This window comes from Pelophylax lessonae (genome assembly GCF_965119305.1).
Source record: "Pelophylax lessonae genome assembly, chromosome: 3".
In the NCBI taxonomy this organism is placed as follows: domain Eukaryota; kingdom Metazoa; phylum Chordata; class Amphibia; order Anura; family Ranidae; genus Pelophylax; species Pelophylax lessonae.
Window position 1 is genome coordinate 476,168,772 of NC_138770.1, and position 21,454 is coordinate 476,190,225.

General features: G+C 44.8%; 1 protein-coding gene across 1 annotated transcript in view; it reads right to left on the reverse strand.

Moving 5' to 3' along the window:
* Positions 1-21,454, reverse strand: part of LOC309550856 (protein unc-93 homolog A-like) — a gene marked incomplete at both ends in the record, with an annotated part of 436,926 nt that overhangs the window by 161,382 nt on the left and 254,090 nt on the right. Inside the window, one exon of the mRNA XM_082251218.1 lies at positions 1,358-1,486. Within this exon, the coding sequence (XP_082107344.1) occupies positions 1,358-1,486 (129 nt within the window). The remainder of the gene's footprint in view (positions 1-1,357; positions 1,487-21,454) is intronic.

A 21,454-nucleotide genomic window follows, 5' to 3' on the forward strand; every position in this document is an offset into this window, starting at 1 on the left:
ATTACTAGAGGTGGTAATATCTAATACCTGATGTTTAGGTGATAGAGGAGTGAATGGAGCAGCAAACGGTTTCAGTGGAGGTTAAGGTTTGACATCTGGAGGTCTTGTGGTGTGGGTCTCAAGAACAGTGTGACCAGTCTCAGAAGGTTTTAAGATGGTTTTTGTGAGCTGGAGTCAGAACAGTTTGCAGTGGCACATGATCTTTGGCATAGGATGTTAGTAACTCTGGTGATAGTGAAGTGTCAGTTGGGCCAGAGTGACCTGTATGGTTGATCATTGCAGCATCTCCTGCTGTCGGGTGAACTGTGGACTGAAGAACAGGATTTAAAGCATCTAGTGCAATCATGTGGGTCATTGTTCTGGCTAAGGAGGAATTGCAAGGTCCACCTTGAAGGGTCATCAGAGGTTATAAGATGGGATGATGGACAACTTCTTCTTTCTCTGCTGCTTGTTCCAGAATTTTAAGCTTGGCTACAAATGCTGCTTCTTTTCTTCTCTATTTTTTAAATTTCCACTTAGGGGTGTTTACTGATTTTTGTTGACAGTGGTTTAGACATTAATGGCTGTGTGTTGAGTTATTTTGAGGGGACAGCAAATTTACACTGTTATTCAAGCTGTACACTCACTCCTTTACATTGTAGCAAAGTGTAATTTCTTCAGTGTTGTCACATAAAAAGATATAATAAAATATTTATAAAAATGTGAGGGGTGTACTCATTTTTGTGAAATACTGTATGCCTTAAGGACATTAGTCTTAAATATATAGGGAAAGTTTCTAGAGAAAATACAACCTTTTTTGATATAAGCCTAGTTAGCAGATTTTTTTCCCACATAAGCTCATATTGATCTCTGATCACCTAGGGTCCTTCTATTCAGTGCGTTGCCATTCACACAAGGTGCGGTGAAGGATTTCCCATCTGAGTTGTCGCACTCATGATGCTGCAATATTGTTAGATTTATATATTTAACATACATATTGATATCCATTTACTGTATCGTATGAGTTTTCCTTAGTGAAGGCTATGGTAATTACACTGTAATTGAAGATCAACAAGTCTCACTTTTAACTATGCAGTTTGTATAATAATGTTAAAAGAATTGTAATATTGGTTCTTTTGCAAGCTACTGTTAATAATTTTGACTTTTTTTGAACATTTATGTTTTGATTGTTCCTTTTTTCGCACTCACTTAGTAAAACATGCAAGCACGAGGCCAGTCTACTGTGCAGGTAACAAGTTGTTAGTAGCTTGTTTAAAAGACAAACACTATATAGTTGACTTGAGCCTTCTATAGTTCCACCGTAATGGTTATTTGATTTTTGAACAATTTTACCAGTCATAGTAGAAAAATAACATACCAGTATATGAGCCTAGAAGAATATAAATGACAGTGTTGGATGGGCGCCCAGCTGTATTATTACCAGATTGTGTCAACTCAGCTGGGCAGTCTCCTGCTCCACAAATTGTTTGATTTGGAGCATCAATTCCTGTAGGAAAAAGAAATGTGTTAAACAGGGGAGGTTTATAACAGTATATGATACATTAATTTAGTGCAAAAGAAGTTATAAGAACATAGGATTTCTGACAGGAGAGTAGTTTTCTGTACTTGCAAAAAATGTACTTGGCCTCAAAAAAATAAAAAAATGCAGCTGCCACATCGAAGGACTGGTAAGCTGAAATATATATGTACAATTTTTGTTCTTGGATGCACAACAAAACCTCACACTACTATCTTAGAACCACCTCCCCATATCCTTATCTCCTATTTTTAAAAAAAAAGGTTCAGTAGAAATTGGCCTTGATCAGGACATTTCTGTTTCAGTGATAACAGGCAGAGGGTTTCCTGTCTAAAATTAAAGCTTTGGCTCAGATGCAAGCAGGACAGTAGATAAACAGAGAATATGACCAATTTTGGAGACAAAGGGCAGTTTTCCTGCAAAAAAATTAGAGTGTAGCATCCGAGATACAGTTGCAAACAAATTGACCAGCAGAAAGACAGTACCTGAGCAGCTAGAACAGATCCAATTTTGGAGACAAAATTAGGTTGTAGCATCTCAGTTACAGTAGAAAAAAAAAAACTTGACCAGCGACAGACGAGTTAGTAAGCAGAAAGCATAGGTCCAATTTTGAAGAGACATGGTAGATATGATAAAAATTGAAGAATGGGATCTGAGATGCAGTTACAAAAGAATTGACCAGCTAGAATTTACTCAATTTCAGAGATGTAAGGAAGGTGTTTTCCTGCAACAGAAATTAGAGTGTGGGATACAGTAGCAGCAGGACAGCACATTAGCAGCAAAAACAGGCCCAAATGTAGAGGCACAAAGCAGTTTTTTTCATAGCATTTGAGTTCCAGTTGGCAAAGAAATTGACCAGCTACAGGATGTATGTGAGCAGCTACAATTTGGAAGATGTTTACCTACAAATAAAAGGTGTAGTATCTGAAATAAACTTTCAAAATATGACTAGCTGCAGTATAGTACAAGAGCAGCTAGAATAGACCCACTTTCCAATAGACAAGACAGGTGTTTAGCTACAATGAAACTTAGAGTGTAGCATCAGAGATACCGTAGTGAAAGATTTACCGACAGGACAGTACAACAGCATTTGGAATAGGTCCAATTTCAGAGAGACAAGGCAGGTATTTAACTACAATAAAATTGAAATATAGCTGTACAAAAATTATCCAGTGGCAGGGCAGTTCACTAGCATTGGTTCAATATGACTTACTTACATTAAAAATCAGAATGTAGTACTTGAGATACAATAGCATACCTCCAAAAATTCCTGAAGTCCAATAGACTGTCCCAGGATTTTATCGAAATCCTGGCATCCTGCACCACTGGGTGGGTGTCCTGCTGGCCAGATGATGGAAAGTTCACCCCTCCCTGTTAGAGTGTGGCTTTCACTCCCATCGCTGAAAAGTCCAGTGGACTTTTAGTAGCTATTTTGACTGTCAAATCAACATATGACAAGGGAAACTGCCGTCCTGGGACCTGGCCTATCAGCACAGAGCTGTGCTGATCAGTGGAATGGGCAGCAAAAAATGAGTGGGGCTGAGCAATTAATGTACTCATAAGGAATTGTCATCATTGTGATTACCACCTGATTGAAGAAGGACTTTGCTTACATATGAGGTTCATGTACCTTTATCCTTGCCTTGTTTGAGTCCCTTTTGCATCATATTTGATCCAATCCACCACCTATGGGGATTGTTCCATTGTGGAACAGTGAGCGCTGACTTACTGATTTAGGTCAGTATATTTGTTTACAGCTTTGCTTTGGGTCGGTCAGCTGCACCTGTACCACATCATGGACCACATTAGAGAATTCTTGTCCCATAGGGACAAGAGATTTAGTAATTTATTCATCCAAAATTCCTCCCCTTCCCCTGATACACCCCAAGTAAAGTTCAAACCCCTTCCGTTGTTTTCTCCTCACACCCAGAAATTTGAATTTCATATGCGGAAATTGTTCCACCAATTGGAAGATTTATTGGTTGCTGAAAATCTCCAATGGTGGGACGTATCCTTCTTGCACAAGTATTAAGAATTGAAGGTCACCCCTAGAGGCCTCAGGGTCTACAAGGGGTGTTCCTTTTTAGATTCGGACCTAATGACTGAATGGCGACACATTTCCGATTTTTGCACGACACAATGGATTAAAGTTATCATTAGACAGAGAGAACAGAAGATTAGGAAATATGCACCCCAGATTAATCATGTTGTTGATCTCATTTCACAAAATTCATCCTTTTGCTTTCTAGATAGGTGGTTTTGTCACCTTCTAGGGAAGATTCAGACTAGGGAGAGGCTGACGGTCCATAAAAATATTGGCATACTGAATCGAGATTTAGTGGACTATCAGCTGAACAGAGCCCATACTTGGGCTACAGATAAGCGCCGGGGTAAGGTTGGTGCATCAGTCGCCACATCCCTCTGTGGTCACATCCCTTCCCTCCCGCCCTCGCAGACCCCAGACAGGTCCGGCACCACGATCCACTCGATCTGTTGTCCGGACACAGCCCCAAGAGATTGTTGGCCAAGATGGCACTCAACAGATTAGCCAGGTTAGTATTCCACATATGTCCTCCTCTGAAGCTCCCTCCGAGACGGTACTTTTCCCTGTGGAGGGGAGGCAGAGAGACGTTGACAATATAGTTGATGCCCAGTCTTGTCAAGACTCTTTGATTCGTTCATCAATAATTCCCCCCCTGTCTAACATCTCAGGTTTCCCTGATGCAGTGGTCCCAGCATCCAGTGTGGATGCATTGCCTCAGGAGTTGCCTTAGCCCAACTCCCCCCCCGGACGGTGTGTCCGTACCTGTAGTGAGAACCACCATCATCATTTTTTGGTAAAAACCCCACCCGCCTGCCTGATGGAAACATCCACAAAAAGAAAAAGACCAGAAGAGGCAGACGAGGTGGGAAATCCACACAAAAAGCAGTACATAGACAATCCTTTGACACCATTAAAATCTTTAACCTCTCGTCCCACTCCCTTAGTGTAGACGAGATGTCCATTCTCCAAAAGGGTCTTAATTTTGCCCCCAGCAACCCTCCCAATCCCTTTACCCTTTTCAGAGACTTCAACGGGTTCACCCGGAAGTTAACTCTGAAAAGATTATTTTACATCAAGGATATGGCCAACAGCAATGGTCTTCCTCCGCGGGGGTCTCCACCTGAACACAAAAAGAGGGGGTGGGGGGAGGGAAAGGATCCTCCCAGAAAGGTTGCAAGAAAAAATGGGCTCACTGGGTAATTGTGCAAAATATAAACTTTATTAAACAATGGTGCAATACAAAAAAGGCTTAAATAATGAACTTAAAAAGCTATCAGAATGATAGTGCCATAAGTAATGAAAGCATCGACCCCTGGGGTCAGTGTGGGTGGTTATGTCAGTGGGGAGACTCCACCCACGCCAGGCACTGTGGCAGCTACTGGGCACTGTCTCAGGGTGCTCAAAAAGGGGGGGGGGAAGGGTGATGTGTGGGTCTTGCACCAACAGATCACTCCTAAATACCCCAGGTGCTAGGATGTCCAATAAGCCCTAAAACATATGGGCAATGTATGAAGTGGGGTAAATGTGGCCCTGAGTCAAAGTGTGAATGGTGGACATGGACTAGCTGAGGAGCTAATGAGGACAGCTGCTGTCTAAATGTGGCCCGGTACACTTGGTATTGCAACAAGGCTAAAAGCAACAGATAATACTTATTTTAATCATAATGGTATATCAGAGAATCATGCAAAACAAAGCAAGTATTGTGTACTGGGTGGCCACCCACATGGGAGTATCGGGGATCCTAAGTAATCACTAACAGGGCAATTATGTTTTAGGGCTTATTGGACATCCTAGCACCTGGGGTATTTAGGAGTGATCTGTTGGTGCAAGACCCACACATCACCCTTCCCCCCCCCCCTTTTTGAGCACCCTGAGACAGTGCCCCAGTAGCTGCCACAGTGCCTGGCGTGGGTGGAGTCTCCCCACTGACATAACCACCCACACTGACCCCAGTGCTTTCATTACTTATGGCACTATCATTCTGATAGCTTTTTAAGTTCATTATTTAAGCCTTTTTTGTATTGCACCATTGTTTAATAAAGTTTATATTTTGCACAATTACCCAGTGAGCCCCTTTTTTCTTGCAACCTTTCTGGGAGGATCCTTTCCCTCCCCCTACCCCCTCTTTTTGTAGTCATTGTACGGTTGCTCTGGGTTCCCGGCTATACTTTTCCGTTTGGGTCTCTTTTATTCTTGTTGGGCCATCCTGACCCATAAGGGTCACTGGATCCCACACATAGCACAGCCTTTTATCTCTTTGCCACTAGTCTGCACCTGAACCCCTGTGTCACGGGGTAACGTGGCAGAGCCTGACGTAAGAGGAGTGGCTTACCGGGTAACTGGCGTGGCACAGGGTCACCAGAGGCGCGGAGTCTAAGTGTTAGCCGGTTTTCACCAGGGCCCCAGATGGTGGGGATGGATTTGGCTGCTTGCTAACACCAGGTCGCGGTCCCCCGGATTCCCTGGGGACCGCGACCTGGTGTTAGCAAGCAGCCAAATCCATCCCCACCATCTGGGGCCCTGGTGAAAACCGGCTAACACTTAGACTCCGCGCCTCTGGTGACCCTGTGCCACGCCAGTTACCCGGTAAGCCACTCCTCTTACGTCAGGCTCTGCCACGTTACCCCGTGACAGTACAACACAGCATGACTGAGCCTGCTAGAGGAGCCTCTCCTATGGACGACATCTGCCAGCACCTTGCGGCCCTTACCCAAGCCGTTAAGTCCCTGCAAGAGGGCTATACCCAGCTGGAGGGACGCGTTCAGTCCCTAAACCCCTCCACGGACCCTACAGTTCCTGCTGCTTCCATGGCTCCCTCCGGGAATCCCTCCGGTCCGACGGTGGTGATGCTGCCTCCTGAGCCAAGGGTCCCTACGCCGGAAAGGTTTTCTGGGGATCGGAGCAAGTTTAGAGCCTTCCGCAATGCCTGCGATCTGTACTTCTCCCTGCAACCCCGAACCTTCTCCTTGGAAGCAACCAAAGTGGGGTTCATCATATCCCTGCTTCAAGGTGAACCTCAGTCCTGGGCTCACCGCCTGCTTGAAGAGCGCAGCGACCAGCTGGACTCCATGACGGCTTTCTTTAACGCAATGGCGCAGTTATACGAAGACCCGCAGCGCACTGCTACCGCAGAAACCGCGCTCACTTCACTTCAACAGGGCCGTAGAGCCGTAGAGGATTACGTCACTGACTTCAGGCGTTGGAGTACAGACACTCACTGGAACGACGCAGCCTTGCGACATCAGTTCCGCCTGGGTCTTTCAGAAAACTTGAAAGATGAACTGGCCCGAGTGGGTATACCCGAGACCTTGGAGGCATTAATCACCCTGGCCATACAGATAGACCGCCGGCTCCGTGAGCGTAGAGCAGAGAGGTCCACGCAGCAGATCCGCCCAGTCTGGATGTTGCCACGGGTTCCTAATCCCATCCACACCTTCTCCTCCGGTGCCCGTTCCAGCAACACTGCTCCGGTTACTTCTGAATCGGATACGTCAGAGCCGATGCAACTTGGGCTTATGCGTCCTTCCTTATCAACAGAAGAACGCTCACGACGACGTCAGAACAACCTGTGTCTGTACTGCGGAGAGGCCGGACACTTTGTACGCTCATGCCCAGCAAAGATGCGTAAGTGTCTTTCTATATCCCCCTCAAGTTATCCAGTTTCTGTCAACAATACCACTCACCTGGCTCTCTCTATCTCATTCCAGCTCCCAGAAGGCCAGATTCCGGTCACCGCTATTATTGATTCCGGGGCATGCAGCTGCTTCATTGACCTTACCTTTGCTGCCCATCAACGCATCCCACTTCGACCCAAGTCGCAGGGACTCTCCATCTTCCTAGCGGATGGGTCCCACATCAAGTCTGGGCCAGTTACCCAAGAAACCCCTCCATTGCCCGTGGCCACTCTCGAAGGGCACAAGGAGTTGTTGTGCCTGGATGCCATCTCTTCTCCCTTGTTTCCTGCCTTCGGTTAACCCTTTAGGTTGCAGACTCATGACAGCACATCAGTGTGCTCAGGAAGCATTGTGCAGGGTATTGAGTCTCTGACACCCTGGTGGAAAACTATAGTGAGGACGATTTGAGGATATTAGAGATTTTAGAGTCACTACATGCAGAAGCTGAGGGAGACGGAGAGGGATATCACACTCCAACCCCGATTTCCTTTGCTCCTATCAGACACACCAACCACAAACCTCCCTCTACCTTTTATCCTACCCAGGCCAAGGGTTCTTTCATAGATGCACTTTACCACACTACATTTAATGAATTATGGGAGCTATTCTCCACAGCACAGTCCCATTCACACTATAACACTAATCTCACCCCTGGGGAAAAATTGGCCCTTAGTTCTTTGGGTAACAACCCTGACATCATCATCAGACAGGCTGATAAGGGGGGAGGAGTGGTTAACCAGGATGCCATTGATTATCTCAAAGAGTCTGGCAGACTCTTGTCGGATAAGAAAACTTACACTAAACTGAAGGGAGATCCCTTAGATTCCTTTAAATTAGAACTGAAGTCTCTTCTAGATCGGGCCCTCCAGGAGAAAATCTTAAACAAAATGGAGTATCAGTTCCTTTTTAAGGAACTATTTAAACTCCCATATTTCTACCACCTGCTAAAGGTGCACAAAAACTCCACCTGTCCTCCTGGTAGACCCATTATAGCTGCTATGGATAGTTTGACATCTAGTCTATCTCAATACATAGACTCCGTCCTGCAACCTCTAGTTCAGGCCTTATCGTCCTACATTAGAGACTCCATTCATCTTCTTGATACCCTCTCCCATTACACCTGGAGTGACACATATACTTGGTTCTCTCTAGATGTGACGTCTCTATACACCTCCATCCCACACGACACAGGCATTGCTGCCGTCAGTTACTTTTTATCCTGGGACCCCAACATTCATCACAAGCAAGCTAAATTTATCATGGATAGTACCCAGTTCTGTTTAGAACATAATTACTTTAAATTCCTAGGTGACTATTTCCTCCAGCTGCATGGGACAGCTATGGGTGCATCATTTGCTCCGTCATATGCCAACCTCACCATGGGTTGGTGGGAGAACAAATGCATATGGAGGAACAATCCCTTTGCGGCTCACTTGATTTATTACGGTCGATACATCGACGATGTGATAATCATCTGGGATGGGCCCCCTTCCACCGCAGCTCCGTTCATCGAGTTTTGCAACAGTAATGACATGGTTATCTCCTTCACGCATGTGATAGACCCTACCTCTTTGGTCTTTTTAGACCTCGAGTTGTCCCACAGAGGAGGTAGAATTGTGTCCAAGACGCATTTCAAGCCCTCTGCGGGCAACTCGTACCACCACTCTGGAAGTTGTCATCATCCAAAGTGGATAAAAAATATCCCCAAGGGACAATTTTCCAGACTTCGGAAGAATTGTACCCTTGGAGAGGATTATGAGGTACAGGGTCAAGTCCTCATCAATAGGTTCCTGGATAAGGGGTATGATCCTACCCTGGTCCATACGGCCTTTGAAGAATGTAGACACCAGCGTAGGCCAAACCCACATCTGAATTGTCGTCCTTTGGTGAGGTTAAATTTGTAACCCAGTACCATTATGCTCATAAAAAGATAGAGAGCATCATTAGATGCCACTGGGGGATCCTTATGCAGGATCCTAAATTGGCCCCTGTTCTACCCAAGCACCCCCGAGTCATATACAGGAGACCTAGGAGTGTAAAAAACCTTATAGCCCCGAGTAGGATCCATAAGCCCAAAGTTGATTCACAGTCACTAACCACCTTCTGTAATTTAGTGGGCATGTATCAATGTAAGAAACTTTTATGCAAAATGTGCCCTTTTGTCACACACAGACAAAAGTGGTTTCATGGTCCACTTGGGAAAAAATGCACTCATAAACATTTTTTCAACTGCTCCACGGAATTCGTGGTATATGGCCTGAGGTGTCCTTGTGGTCTCCTTTACGTGGGACGCACTATTCGCATGGTGCGTGCCCGTTTTGGAGACCACAGGAGACTGATTGAAAAAGGTTCCCTGGAGCACAGTGTTCCTAGACACTTTAGTCTCCACCACAATCGATCCACCGAGGGATTACGCGTTTGGGTCATTGAGACCATTCCCCTGGGTGATTCGGTAGCAGAGCGCTTCCAGACCCTCTGCCATAGGGAAACTTTCTGGATTTTTACTCTTAATTCTTTGGCCCCTGGGGGGTTAAATGAGGAGCTCAAGATTAATATGATCCTAAAATGAGCATTTTAGATTTTGTTGATTTGATTATGCCATTTTTGCTCATTTCATCCTATTTCTGTTATACTAATTGCTCTTAATAGGTCCTTTGCTGGTATCTTTATTGTAGCAATGTCTTAGGCTAAGTTGGTACATCTTATGTTGTGGTGGCCATTTGTCCCCCACATATACAATTTGGTTGCCAACTTAAGGCTGTCACTAATTAGGTGCCTTCCAAATTCACCCAGTTTTTATTTCATGTAGTTTTTACAGATTTTTTTATAATATTTTTAACTTAAAACGTGTCATCGTGCACGTAGGGTCAAGGGTTATGCGATAGGAAGCCCTCGCGCCTATGTACATAGGTGGGGGGTTTTCCCTTTCTTTTAACATGTAATATCCATGTCCTTTTTAATCCAAATTTATTTTATCTACACTAATGGTGTTTGTTTAATATACAGTGTTTTTTATTATGCCCACAAGTGTCATGCTTGCATAATAATTTTCTGTAAAGCTTATAGTTAGGGCTTTCTTATTATTATTTCTATTTGCTTGCTTTTTTAATTCTCATTGCGGTCAATTACCACTATCATTCATGTAAGAGGTTTCCCTGTTGGATTCCCTATAAAAGTGTCTTCTTGTGGAGGGCCCTGCACTTCCTGCTCAGTCCTTTGATTCCTGTCGGGCTCCGTGGAGGAACCGACAGGTCGTTCACGCCACTTCCGGTTTACCGCTTTCACCGGCCCGGCTGCATAACGTACACCAGCGAGGCTGCCCATCCAGAAAGCCTACGCCATTTAAAGCACCAGCCGATACCTTGAACTGGTTTATTGCCACACCACACAGGGCTGTCGTATAGGCTCCTGATCTGACCATCCTTCACGTCTTCTACTGTGGGAACTGCTGATCTACATCCCATAGTTGTGCACTGGATCGTTTGTTTTTAAGATGTAAGTTACTGCAATAAATTGTCATTGTTTATTCTCCACTGTGACCTGGCGCCCTTGTTCTTCTTTTTTCTTGATGTATGGTGTACCCATAAACCTTTATAGTCTCCAATGCCATACCAGGATCATGCTGATACTTCTGTTACTCTTAAAAGGTCTCTGGTTATCTCAGGCCAATGTCTGATGATGAGTAGGGATGATCGAACGGTTCGGGTCGACCATCGGTTCGACCCGAACATTGGCTGTTTGATGTTCAGCCGAATTCCGAACTTTTTGCTGAAAAAGTTCGGAATTCGGCAACCAGAACCAACCAAAATGCAATGGTTCAGGAAATGGGCTTTAAAAGCCAGTGACTGGACCAGAACCATCAGTAAAAGCCAATTGAGGGGGCAGGAGAATGCTAGGAATGTGATTGGAGTGACTAGGGGGTCCATAGGCCAATCATTAGTGAATACGCCCCCCAGTATATAAGATAGCCCCCGCCAAATTCCTAGCATTGTTATACAGGGACATGGAAGAGAGTGGAAGCAGTTCTGTTACTTCTGCTACAAAGTGTCATTTAGCAATTTTTAGTGTGAGGAAAGGGATATCTAGTGTAGTTAGGGTACTATTTTCCACTATAGTTAGCTTTAATCATTTAGTTTCTGTAGGGAAAGTGTTAATTGTAAGGGGACCGTAGTGTAGTGTAAGGATGATCGAACTTTTGAAAAGTTTGGTTCGACCAGAACACCCGAATTTTCCAAAAGTTCGGTTCGGATTTCAGAACCCCATTGAAATCAATGGGACCCGAACTTCGGTAATCAAAAAACACAATTTTGAAGCCCTAAAACCCAATAAATGCCCCTAAAAAGTGCCTAGGGTTCTGGGTCATGCCCCATTAACTAATAATCACACACAAAAAAGTTCTTAAAAATTGTCATTTTTGATAAAAAAGCCAATTATTGAAAATTTTTTAAAAAAAGAGAGATTTTTTGATTTTTACTTTGGATTTAGTATCTGGGGGGGTCTAAAAGGTGTGCATGTGAAGTTTCAGCTCTGTAGCATGTCCAGAACCATGGAAAAAAAAAAGATAATTTTTCAGTAGAACAGGGATGTGGGTCGGGACCCTCCTTTAACTTTAACAACTATATGATCTTTTTTTCTGGTTCTGGACATGCTACAGAGCTGAAACTTCACAGGTACACCTTTTAGACCCCCCAGACACAAAATCACACAAAAAAACTTTGGTAATCAAAAAACACAATTTTGAAGCCCTAAAACCCAATAAATGCCCCTAAAAAGTGCCTAGGGTTCTGGGTCATGCCCCATTAACTAATAATCACAAAAAAAAAGTTCTTAAAAATTGTCATTTTTGATAAAAAAGCCAATTATTGAAAAATTAAAAAAAAAAAAAGAGATTTTTTGATTTTTACTTTTGATTTCAGATCTGGGGGGTCTAAAAAGTGTACATGTGAAGTTTCAGCTCTGTAGCATGTCCAGAACCAGAAAAAAAAAAGATTGTTTGTATTAGAAAACTTTCTGACAGGGGGTTTGCTTCGCTCCTGTAACACCTTGCCGGTTTAACCATATAATATAATATAATACATAATAGAAGGCATTTTTTTGGGATCTTTGCAGTCAGGAAAAACATCTGAACTTGTGTATAGTGGTACTGTGCACAAGTTCAGATGTTTTGCCTGCCTCCAAAACCCCCCAAAAAATGCCAGCAAAAACACACCTGGGCATTTTTTTTTGATGCTAGCGTTTTTTTGGCATTTTTTTTGGGTTCTTTTGAGGCAGGCAAAACATCTGAACATGTGTATAGGGGGTATATATACACATATATGTCTGAATATATACCCCTAGACATATATAGGTGTGATAGTAGCAGAAATATATTCCTGTAAATGATTTCATTAGCGCAAGCATTTATTTCTGCTACTATCACACCTATATATGTCTAGGGGTATATATTCAGACATATATGTCTATATATACCCCCTATACACATGTTCAGATGTTTTGCCTGCCTCCAAAACCCCCCAAAAAATGCCAGCAAAAACACACCTGGGCATTTTTTTTTTTACGCTAGCGTTTTTTTGGCATTTTTTTGGGTTCTTTTGAGGCAGGCAAAACATCTGAACATGTGTATAGGGGGTATATATACACATATATGTCTGAATATATACCCCTAGACATATATAGGTGTGATAGTAGCAGAAATATATTCCTGTAAATGATTTCATTAGCGCAAGCATTTATTTCTGCTACTATCACACCTATATATGTCTAGGGGTATATATTCAGACATATATGTCTATATATACCCCCTATACACATGTTCAGATGTCATGTCTGACATCAAACATGTCCTCAAAAAAGCACTGGCAGTGGCAGCCCCTTTCCTCACACTAAAAATAGCTAAATGACACTTTTAAAGTAAAATTAACAGAACTGCTTCCACTCTCTTCTTTGTCCAGTATAACAATGCTAGGAATATGGCGGGGGCGATCTTATATACTGGGGGGCGTATTCACTAATGATTGGTCTAGGGACCCCCTAGTCACTCCAATCACATTCCTAGCATTCTTCTGCCCCCTCAATTGGCTTTTGCTAATGGTTTCCTGAAGCATTGCATTTTGGGCGGTTCTGGTTGCCGAATTCCGAACTTTTTGGGCAAAAAGTTCTAAATTTGGCCGAACCTTGAACACCCAATGTTCGGGTCGAACCGATGGTGGACCCGAACCGTTGGATCATCCCTAGTGTAGTGTAGGGTTAACTGACTGTGACTGCTATGGCAGGGTGACAAAACCCTTCCATATCAGGGTGACCGCTATAGAAAAAAGATTGTTTCTCTTAGGTCACATTCAGTGCACTGATATGGCTTCTCGCCTGTGAGCATTCTTTTTGCTGCAGGCATTTATAAGGCTTTTTTGAGGAGATGTTTGGAGTCAGGCATGACATTTGAACATCTGTGTAGGTGTATATATACATACACCCATGTATGTTTATATACACATATATAGATGTGAAAATAGCAGAAATCTATGCTTGCGCTAATTCACACTAATATGGCTTCTCTCCTATAACACCTATGTATGTGTATGTGTATAAATACATATAAGTGTGTGTGTATGTATAACCCTATACAGAAGTTCAGATGTTTTGCCTGCCTCCAAAGACCCCAAAAAAATGCCAAAAAAAAAACGCCTGCAAGAACACACCTGGGCATTTTTTTTTTGGCGCAGGCATTTTTTTGGCATCTTGGAGGCAGGCATAACATCTGAACTTCTGTGTAGGGGTATATATATATATATATATATATATACATACATACACCCATGTATGTTTATATACACATACATAGGTGTGAAAATAGCAGAAATCTATGCTTGCGCTAATTCACACTAATATGGCTTCTCTCCTATAACACCTATATATGTGTATGTGTATAAATACATATAAGTGTGTGTGTATATATAACCCTATACAGAAGTTCAGATGTTTTGCCTGCCTCCAAAGACCCCCAAAAAAATGCCCAAAAAAACGCCTGCAAGAACACACCTGGGCATTTTTTTTTTGGCGCAGGCATTTTTTTTAGGCATTTTTTGTGGGTCTTTGGAGGCAGGCAAAACATCTGAACTTCTGTATAGGGTTATATATACACACACACGTATATGTATTTTTACACATAAACATTTATAGGTGTGATAGGAGCGGAGACATATTGGTGTTCATTATTTCATTAGCGCAAGCATAGTGTTCTGCTACTTTCACACCTATATATGTGTATGGGTATATATACAGACATGGGTGTATGTATATATATATATACCCCTACTGTAATGTACTGGTACCTCTGGTACCCTTTATTCCACTTTCCATTCATGTATGCGTCCCACCATTCTCTTTTGGTAGGTGCGCATACACCTTTAAGACCGATGCTGTCATCACTGAGTGCCGCAGAGCGGCTATTTCAACCGCCGGCGTTCTCACTCACATGTTCGTTCAACCTGCCTTGAAGCTCATATGCTTACAAGCGTGTCTCGCTGTGGAACCTCGCTACGATCCCTGTATCTCGCTACCAGGATCACTTCCTCAGAACCGAACCTCGCTACTGATCCCTGTATCTCGCTACCGGATCACTTCCTCATCACCGGACCTTCTACTGCTATACTATAGTGATAAGTACCCCGCAGGGGAAACCTCCATAACTCACACTACTACTATTTGCATTAAGGACTGTTACTACTATCCTATCATCTGCACTATCATATAGATTGCTAGCTCTTGAGACTATTACCATCTATCATCTGCACTGCTGCACAGATTTCTAGCTCTCCTGTCTACTACTATCTATCCTTGCACTGGGTTAGTCTATCCTGTATTTGTCATCTGCTGTCCTCACCACCTACTAACATACTCGATACTAACCTATCTGCATTCCTAGATACCATCTTGAACTCTCCTGTACAAACCTATCAAGTGCTTACCATCCTTGTCACTGTTCACACCTGTCCCTTCAGCACATCACCTTCATACTATCATATACATCCTATCACTCCAGGAACATCTCATTGAGTGTGTATATATCTGTATGTTAAAGCTGACAGGCCCACGGTGATGAGTCCTGGAGAGTTGGATCTGGTATTCAACATATCTCTGCATGACTACTGAGTGGAGATTTTGCAGCTGCAAATCCAGCCTATATACAAAAACGCAGGAGCGTTACAGATTGAACGAACCTTAAAAATGGATTCAGCAGAATTACCCACTCAAGTGACACAATTAACACAACAAGTAAAAGCGTTAATACTTGCTCTGACTGACGTGCAAGAAAAGAATCAGACTCTAACACAGCAGGTAACCCAGCTCTCACGGCTTACTGCTGTTCAGCCTCCTGAACCTAAAATAAACCCTCCTCTGGTATTTACAGGCGACCGAAAAAAATTTCGGGAATTCAAAAACGCATGTCAATTGCTTTTTTTGTTAAAGCCTCGTACATATCCCACTGATCAAATAAAAGTCTGTACCGTTATTTCATACCTGACGGGTGATCAACGGGCCTGGGCAGACTCTCTCTTTGAGAAAAATGATCAGATTCTCAACACCTATTCTTTATTCTTAGCAGAACTCACCAGCTTATACGATGACCATGGGCGTAGGAACCGGGGGGGATGGGGGGGACACATCCCCCCCAGGAAAAAATGCAGGGGGGACAGATATGGAGAAATCCCCCCCAGTTTAATACTTGGAGCAGGGGCCCCCTGTATGTATATAGAGAGGAGAGCGGCAAGCGCAGCTGAGCTGAGACCGGAGCTCCCCCGATCCTCAGCAAGTTACACAAACACACAGGCAGCTGATCTGTCTCCCCAGCTGCCTGTGTGTGAGAGCAGAGACGAGCACTGAACCCGCCCCTCCCCCTTCCTGTGTGTTTCTTGTAAAGTACACGGAGGAGAGGAGGCGGGAACAGCTCTCTCCAGTCTCCACTCTGCAACATCTGAATCTGAAGGTCTGTGATGATTATTATTATAACTAATATAAGTACTAACTGTACTAACTTGCAAGGGGCGGTGTATGGTGCTATGGGGGTGGAGATGGAGGGGTGTGTAAAGCTAGGGGGGGGGGGGTGGAGATGGAGGGGGGTGTTGAAGCAGGGGGGGGGTGTATGGAGATGGAGGGGTGTGTAAAGCTGGGGAGGTTGTATGTAAAATTCCTACCATCCCCCACCCACTGTCATCTTCATCCCCACAGTCATCTTTATCCCCACCCACTGTCATCTTCATCCCCACAGTCATCTTCATCCCCACTGTCATCTTCCTACTATCCCACCCACAGTCATCTTCATCCCCACTGTCATCTTCATCCCCACTGTCATCTTCATCCCCACTGTCATCTTCCTACTATCCCACCCACAGTCATCTTCATCCCCACAGTCATCTTCATCCCCACTGTCATCTTCATCCCCACTGTCATCTTCCTACTATCCCACCCACTGTCATCTTCATCCCCACAGTCATCTTCATCCCCACCCACTGTCATCTTCATCCCCACAGTCATCTTCATCCCCACTGTCATCTTCCTACTATCCCACCCACAGTCATCTTTATCCCCACTGTCATCTTCATCCCCACTGTCATCTTCATCCCCACTGTCATCTTCCTACTATCCCACCCACTGTCATCTTCATCCCCACAGTCATCTTCATCCCCACAGTCATCTTCATCCCCACTGTCATCTTCATCCCCACTGTCATCTTCCTACTATCCCACCCACAGTCATCTTCATCCCCACTGTCATCTTCATCCCCACTGTCATCTTCATCCCCACTGTCATCTTCCTACTATCCCACCCACTGACATCTTCATCCCCACAGTCATCTTCATCCCCACTGTCCTCTTCATCCCCACTGTCATCTTCCTACTATCCCACCCACTGTCATCTTCATCCCCACTGTCATCTTCATCCCCACTGTCATCTTTCTACTATCCCACCCACTGTCATCTTCATCCCCACTGTCATCTTCATCCCCACTGTCATCTTCCTACTATCCCACCCACAGTCATCTTCATCCCCACTGTCATCTTCATCCCCACTGTCATCTTCATCCCCACTGTCATCTTCCTACTATCCCACCCACTGTCATCTTCATCCCCACTGTCATCTTCATCCCCACTGTCATCTTCATCCCCACTGTCATCTTCCTACTATCCCACCCACAGTCATCTTCATCCCCACTGTCATCTTCCTACTATCCCACCCACTGTCATCTTCATCCCCACTGTCATCTTCCTACTATCCCACCCACTGTCATCTTCATCCCCACTGTCATCTTCATCCCCACTGTCATCTTCATCCCCACTGTCATCTTCCTACTATCCCACCCACTGTCATCTTCATCCCCACTGTCATCTTCCTACTATCCCACCCACTGTCATCTTCATCCCCACTGTCATCTTCATCCCCACTGTCATCTTCCTACTATCCCACCCACTGTCATCTTCATCCCCACTGTCATCTTCATCCCCACTGTCATCTTCCTACTATCCCACCCACAGTCATCTTCATCCCCACTGTCATCTTCATCCCCACTGTCATCTTCCTACTATCCCACCCACTGTCATCTTCATCCCCACAGTCATATTCATCCCCACAGTCATATTCATCCCCACTGTCATCTTCATCCCCACTGTCATCTTCCTACTATCCCACCCACAGTCATCTTCATCCCCACTGTCATCTTCCTACTATCCCACCCTCAGTCATCTTCATCCCCACTGTCATCTTCCTACTATCCCACCCACTGTCATCTTCATCCCCACTGTCATCTTCCTACTATCCCACCCACTGTCATCTTCATCCCCACTGTCATCTTCCTACTATCCCACCCACTGTCATCTTCATCCCCACTGTCATCTTCCTACTATCCCACCCACTGTCATCTTCATCCCCACTGTCATCTTCCTACTATCCCACCCACTGTCATCTTCCTACTATCCATATTGTAAAAAAAAAAAAATGAATAAGGGCCCTTTCACACGGGCGATCCGGTCAGATCCGCCTGTCAGTTTTATAGGCGGATCTGATCGGATCCTCCATGCAGCTCTATGGGGCAGCGGAGGTCAGCGGAGACACCTCCACTGACACCCGCTGCCATCCGTATCCGATCCTGTCCGTGAAATCTGGACGGATGGAAACCCTATTTTTCCATCCGTTCAGGGATCGGATCGGATGAGAGCGGACAGGCGGTCCGCTCTCATCCGATCCCCCATAGAGAGCAGCGGGAGCTGTGACACCTCCCTCTCCGCACTGCTAGCGGAGACGGAGCTGTCATCCGCCGGCTCAGCGGGGATCGGCGGATCGATCCCCGCTGAGCAGCACGGATCCGCCTACGGAGGTGGACCGTGTGAAAGAGCCCTTAAGCAAATTCTAGAAAAATGTAATTAAAATAAAAAACTACTGACACCAATGGCAGAACTACCACACAAACATTGCACTTGCGACCGGCCCTGGCGTTCCGCCACCAGGCTGGGAGGGAAGGGCCCCGTCCGGGGGGCCCTTTATGGTTTCTTGCATCGGGGCCCTGAAGGTTCTAGTTACGCCACTGACTTGGAGAGTGCTGATTATGCTGTAAAAATGTCCAGTGCATTCCGAACACCTACTGTTAGGGTGGGGTTTACGACCCAGAAAGGCGCTGATTGGCTGCCTTCTGGGGGCGTAACCTGGGCGCAGGAAAGAGCGCTTGGCCACCCCCACCTTCGTGATGTCCTGGCTGTGATTGGTCCAGTCTCCAGCCTGGACCAATCATCATCCAGGACATCCGATCGCTGACGTCGCAATGGGGGCGGTGCCGGTGCGTGCGTCAGTCACTCACCGTCACCGCCACTCACCTTCCCGTCGGTTCCCGCTGAAGAGGAGAGGCCACCCGCCGGTTCCCGCCGCAGAAGAGGACGAGGGAGAAGCCGCTCACCTTCCTGCCGCCGCTGATAGCCGAGCCGCCGCCACCAGGTAAGTGCATTGGGTTGAAGGGAGCATGCACGCTGGTCTCTGCATTGATTGGGGGACAATGCTGTGGCACTCTGCAATCATTGGGGTGCAATCATCTCTCTCTCTCTCTCCCTCTCTCCCTCTCCCCCTCTCTCTCTCTCTCTCTCTCTCTCTCTCTTTCCCTCTCCCTCTCTCTCTCTCCTGAAAAAGCATATACCTGGCGAGTAAAAATGCTGTCCCCCCCAGATTTGTGTGGGTTCCTACACCCTTGACGATGACCCCAATAGGCAGAGTACTGCTGATATGCAGTTGAGGGCCTTGAAACAAGGAAGGAGACCTGTAGAAGACTTTGTATCTGAGTTCAAAAGATGGACCCTTGACTCATCAAGGAATGACACATCTTTGCGAACTCAATTTAGACTCGGGTTATCGGAAGCTGTTAAAGACGAGCTCGCCCGAGCGGATTTACCTGGCACCTTGGAAGCCTTGATACAACTTAGTATCAACATCGACAGACGACTGCGAGAAAGAAGGGCTGAAAAGATGGGAATGCCATTGTCTTGTCCTTCTCGGATTTCGGCCGTTGACCCTACTCCAATGGATGTAGGAACCATACGCCCACCTTTAACGACTACTGAACGAGCTAGAAGAACATCCAGAAATCTCTGCATGTATTGCGCATCCCCGGATCATTTGATAAGCGTCTGTCCCCTCGTTCGCAAAAAAGAGGGTGAGTGTTCACATGTCTTACTGGGAGGATTAACGACTTCCTTCTCTAACCCCTATCTTTTTGTTCATTTAATATTACAGTGGGACTAAACTAGGATCACCACCAAAGCTATGGTCGACACTGGATCTTGTGGAAACTATATTGATACACGTTTTGTTACCTCAAATAAAATACCTATTATTTCAAAATCTAAGCCCGTTTCTGTTAGTTTCATTAATGGTATTCCACTGTCTTCTGGTCCAATCACCAACCAGACACAGGAACTCCTTGCCACTACCAACGAGTCACATGTGGAGACCATCACTTTTGATATACTATCCTCACCCCATTTTCCTATTATTTTGGGACTTCCCTGGTTACACACACACCAACCAATCATAGATTGGAAAAAACGGACTTTGGTTTTCCCTTCTCACTATTGTAAGAATACGTGTAACCTCCCATCTTATGGGAAGATTCTGTCTGTGGTGTCAGATGAAATTGCACCACTATGCTATCAGGATCTGTCCGAAGTGTTCCTTGAGAAAAATGCTCAAGCGTTGCCTCCCCATAGGGATTACGATTGCACGATCGATTTACTCCCTAACAGCAAATTGCTTTTCGGTCATGTTTATCCCCTTTCACAGGATGAACTTTCTCATCTCAAGGAATACTTGGATGAGAATTTGACAAAAGGGTTCATTAGACCCTCTACTTCTTCCACTGCTGCAGGACTTTTCTTTGTCCGCAATAAGGATTCCAGTCTCAGACCTATTATCGATTATAGACAATTAAACACGATTACGATAAAGGATCGCTATCCTTTGCCGCTTATCCCTGAACTTATTGAACAAGTGCGTGTGGCTACTTATTTCACCAAATTAGACCTGAAAGGGGCATACAACCTAATCCGAATCCGTGACGGGGATGAGTGGAAAGCAGTATTCAGAACCAGATACGGACTATTCGAATACCTTGTGATGCCATTCGGGCTATGTATGCTGCTTTTCAGAGGTTCATAAACGACATCTTTAGAGATTTACTTGATGTCTGTGTTGTAGTATACCTAGACGATATACTTATCTATTCTCGATCTATGCCTGAACACATAAAACATGTAAGACTTGTGCTGTCCAGACTACCTATTTCATAAAGAAGAAATATTATTTCTAGGATATTTCATATCCAAAACTGGAATTAAGATGGATATGAGTAAGATATCCTGTATCCTAGACTGGCCTATACCAACAACTCGTAAGGCCCTACAGCGATTCCTAGGATTCTCGAACTTCTATAGGAAGTTCATCAAGAACTTTTCCGCCATTGTGAGACCTCTCACACAACTGACAAGTATAAAAAAAACATTCAAATGGTCAGAAGAGGCAAATCAAGCCTTCTGCTTGTTAAAATCAAGCTTCACTTCTGCTCCCATACTACGCCATCCAGACCCATCCCTCCAATATATTCTAGAGGTAGATGCGTCAAATATGGCAGTAGGAGCAGTTCTCTCCCAACGACCAACAAACACTTCATCACTCCACCCAGTTGCTTTC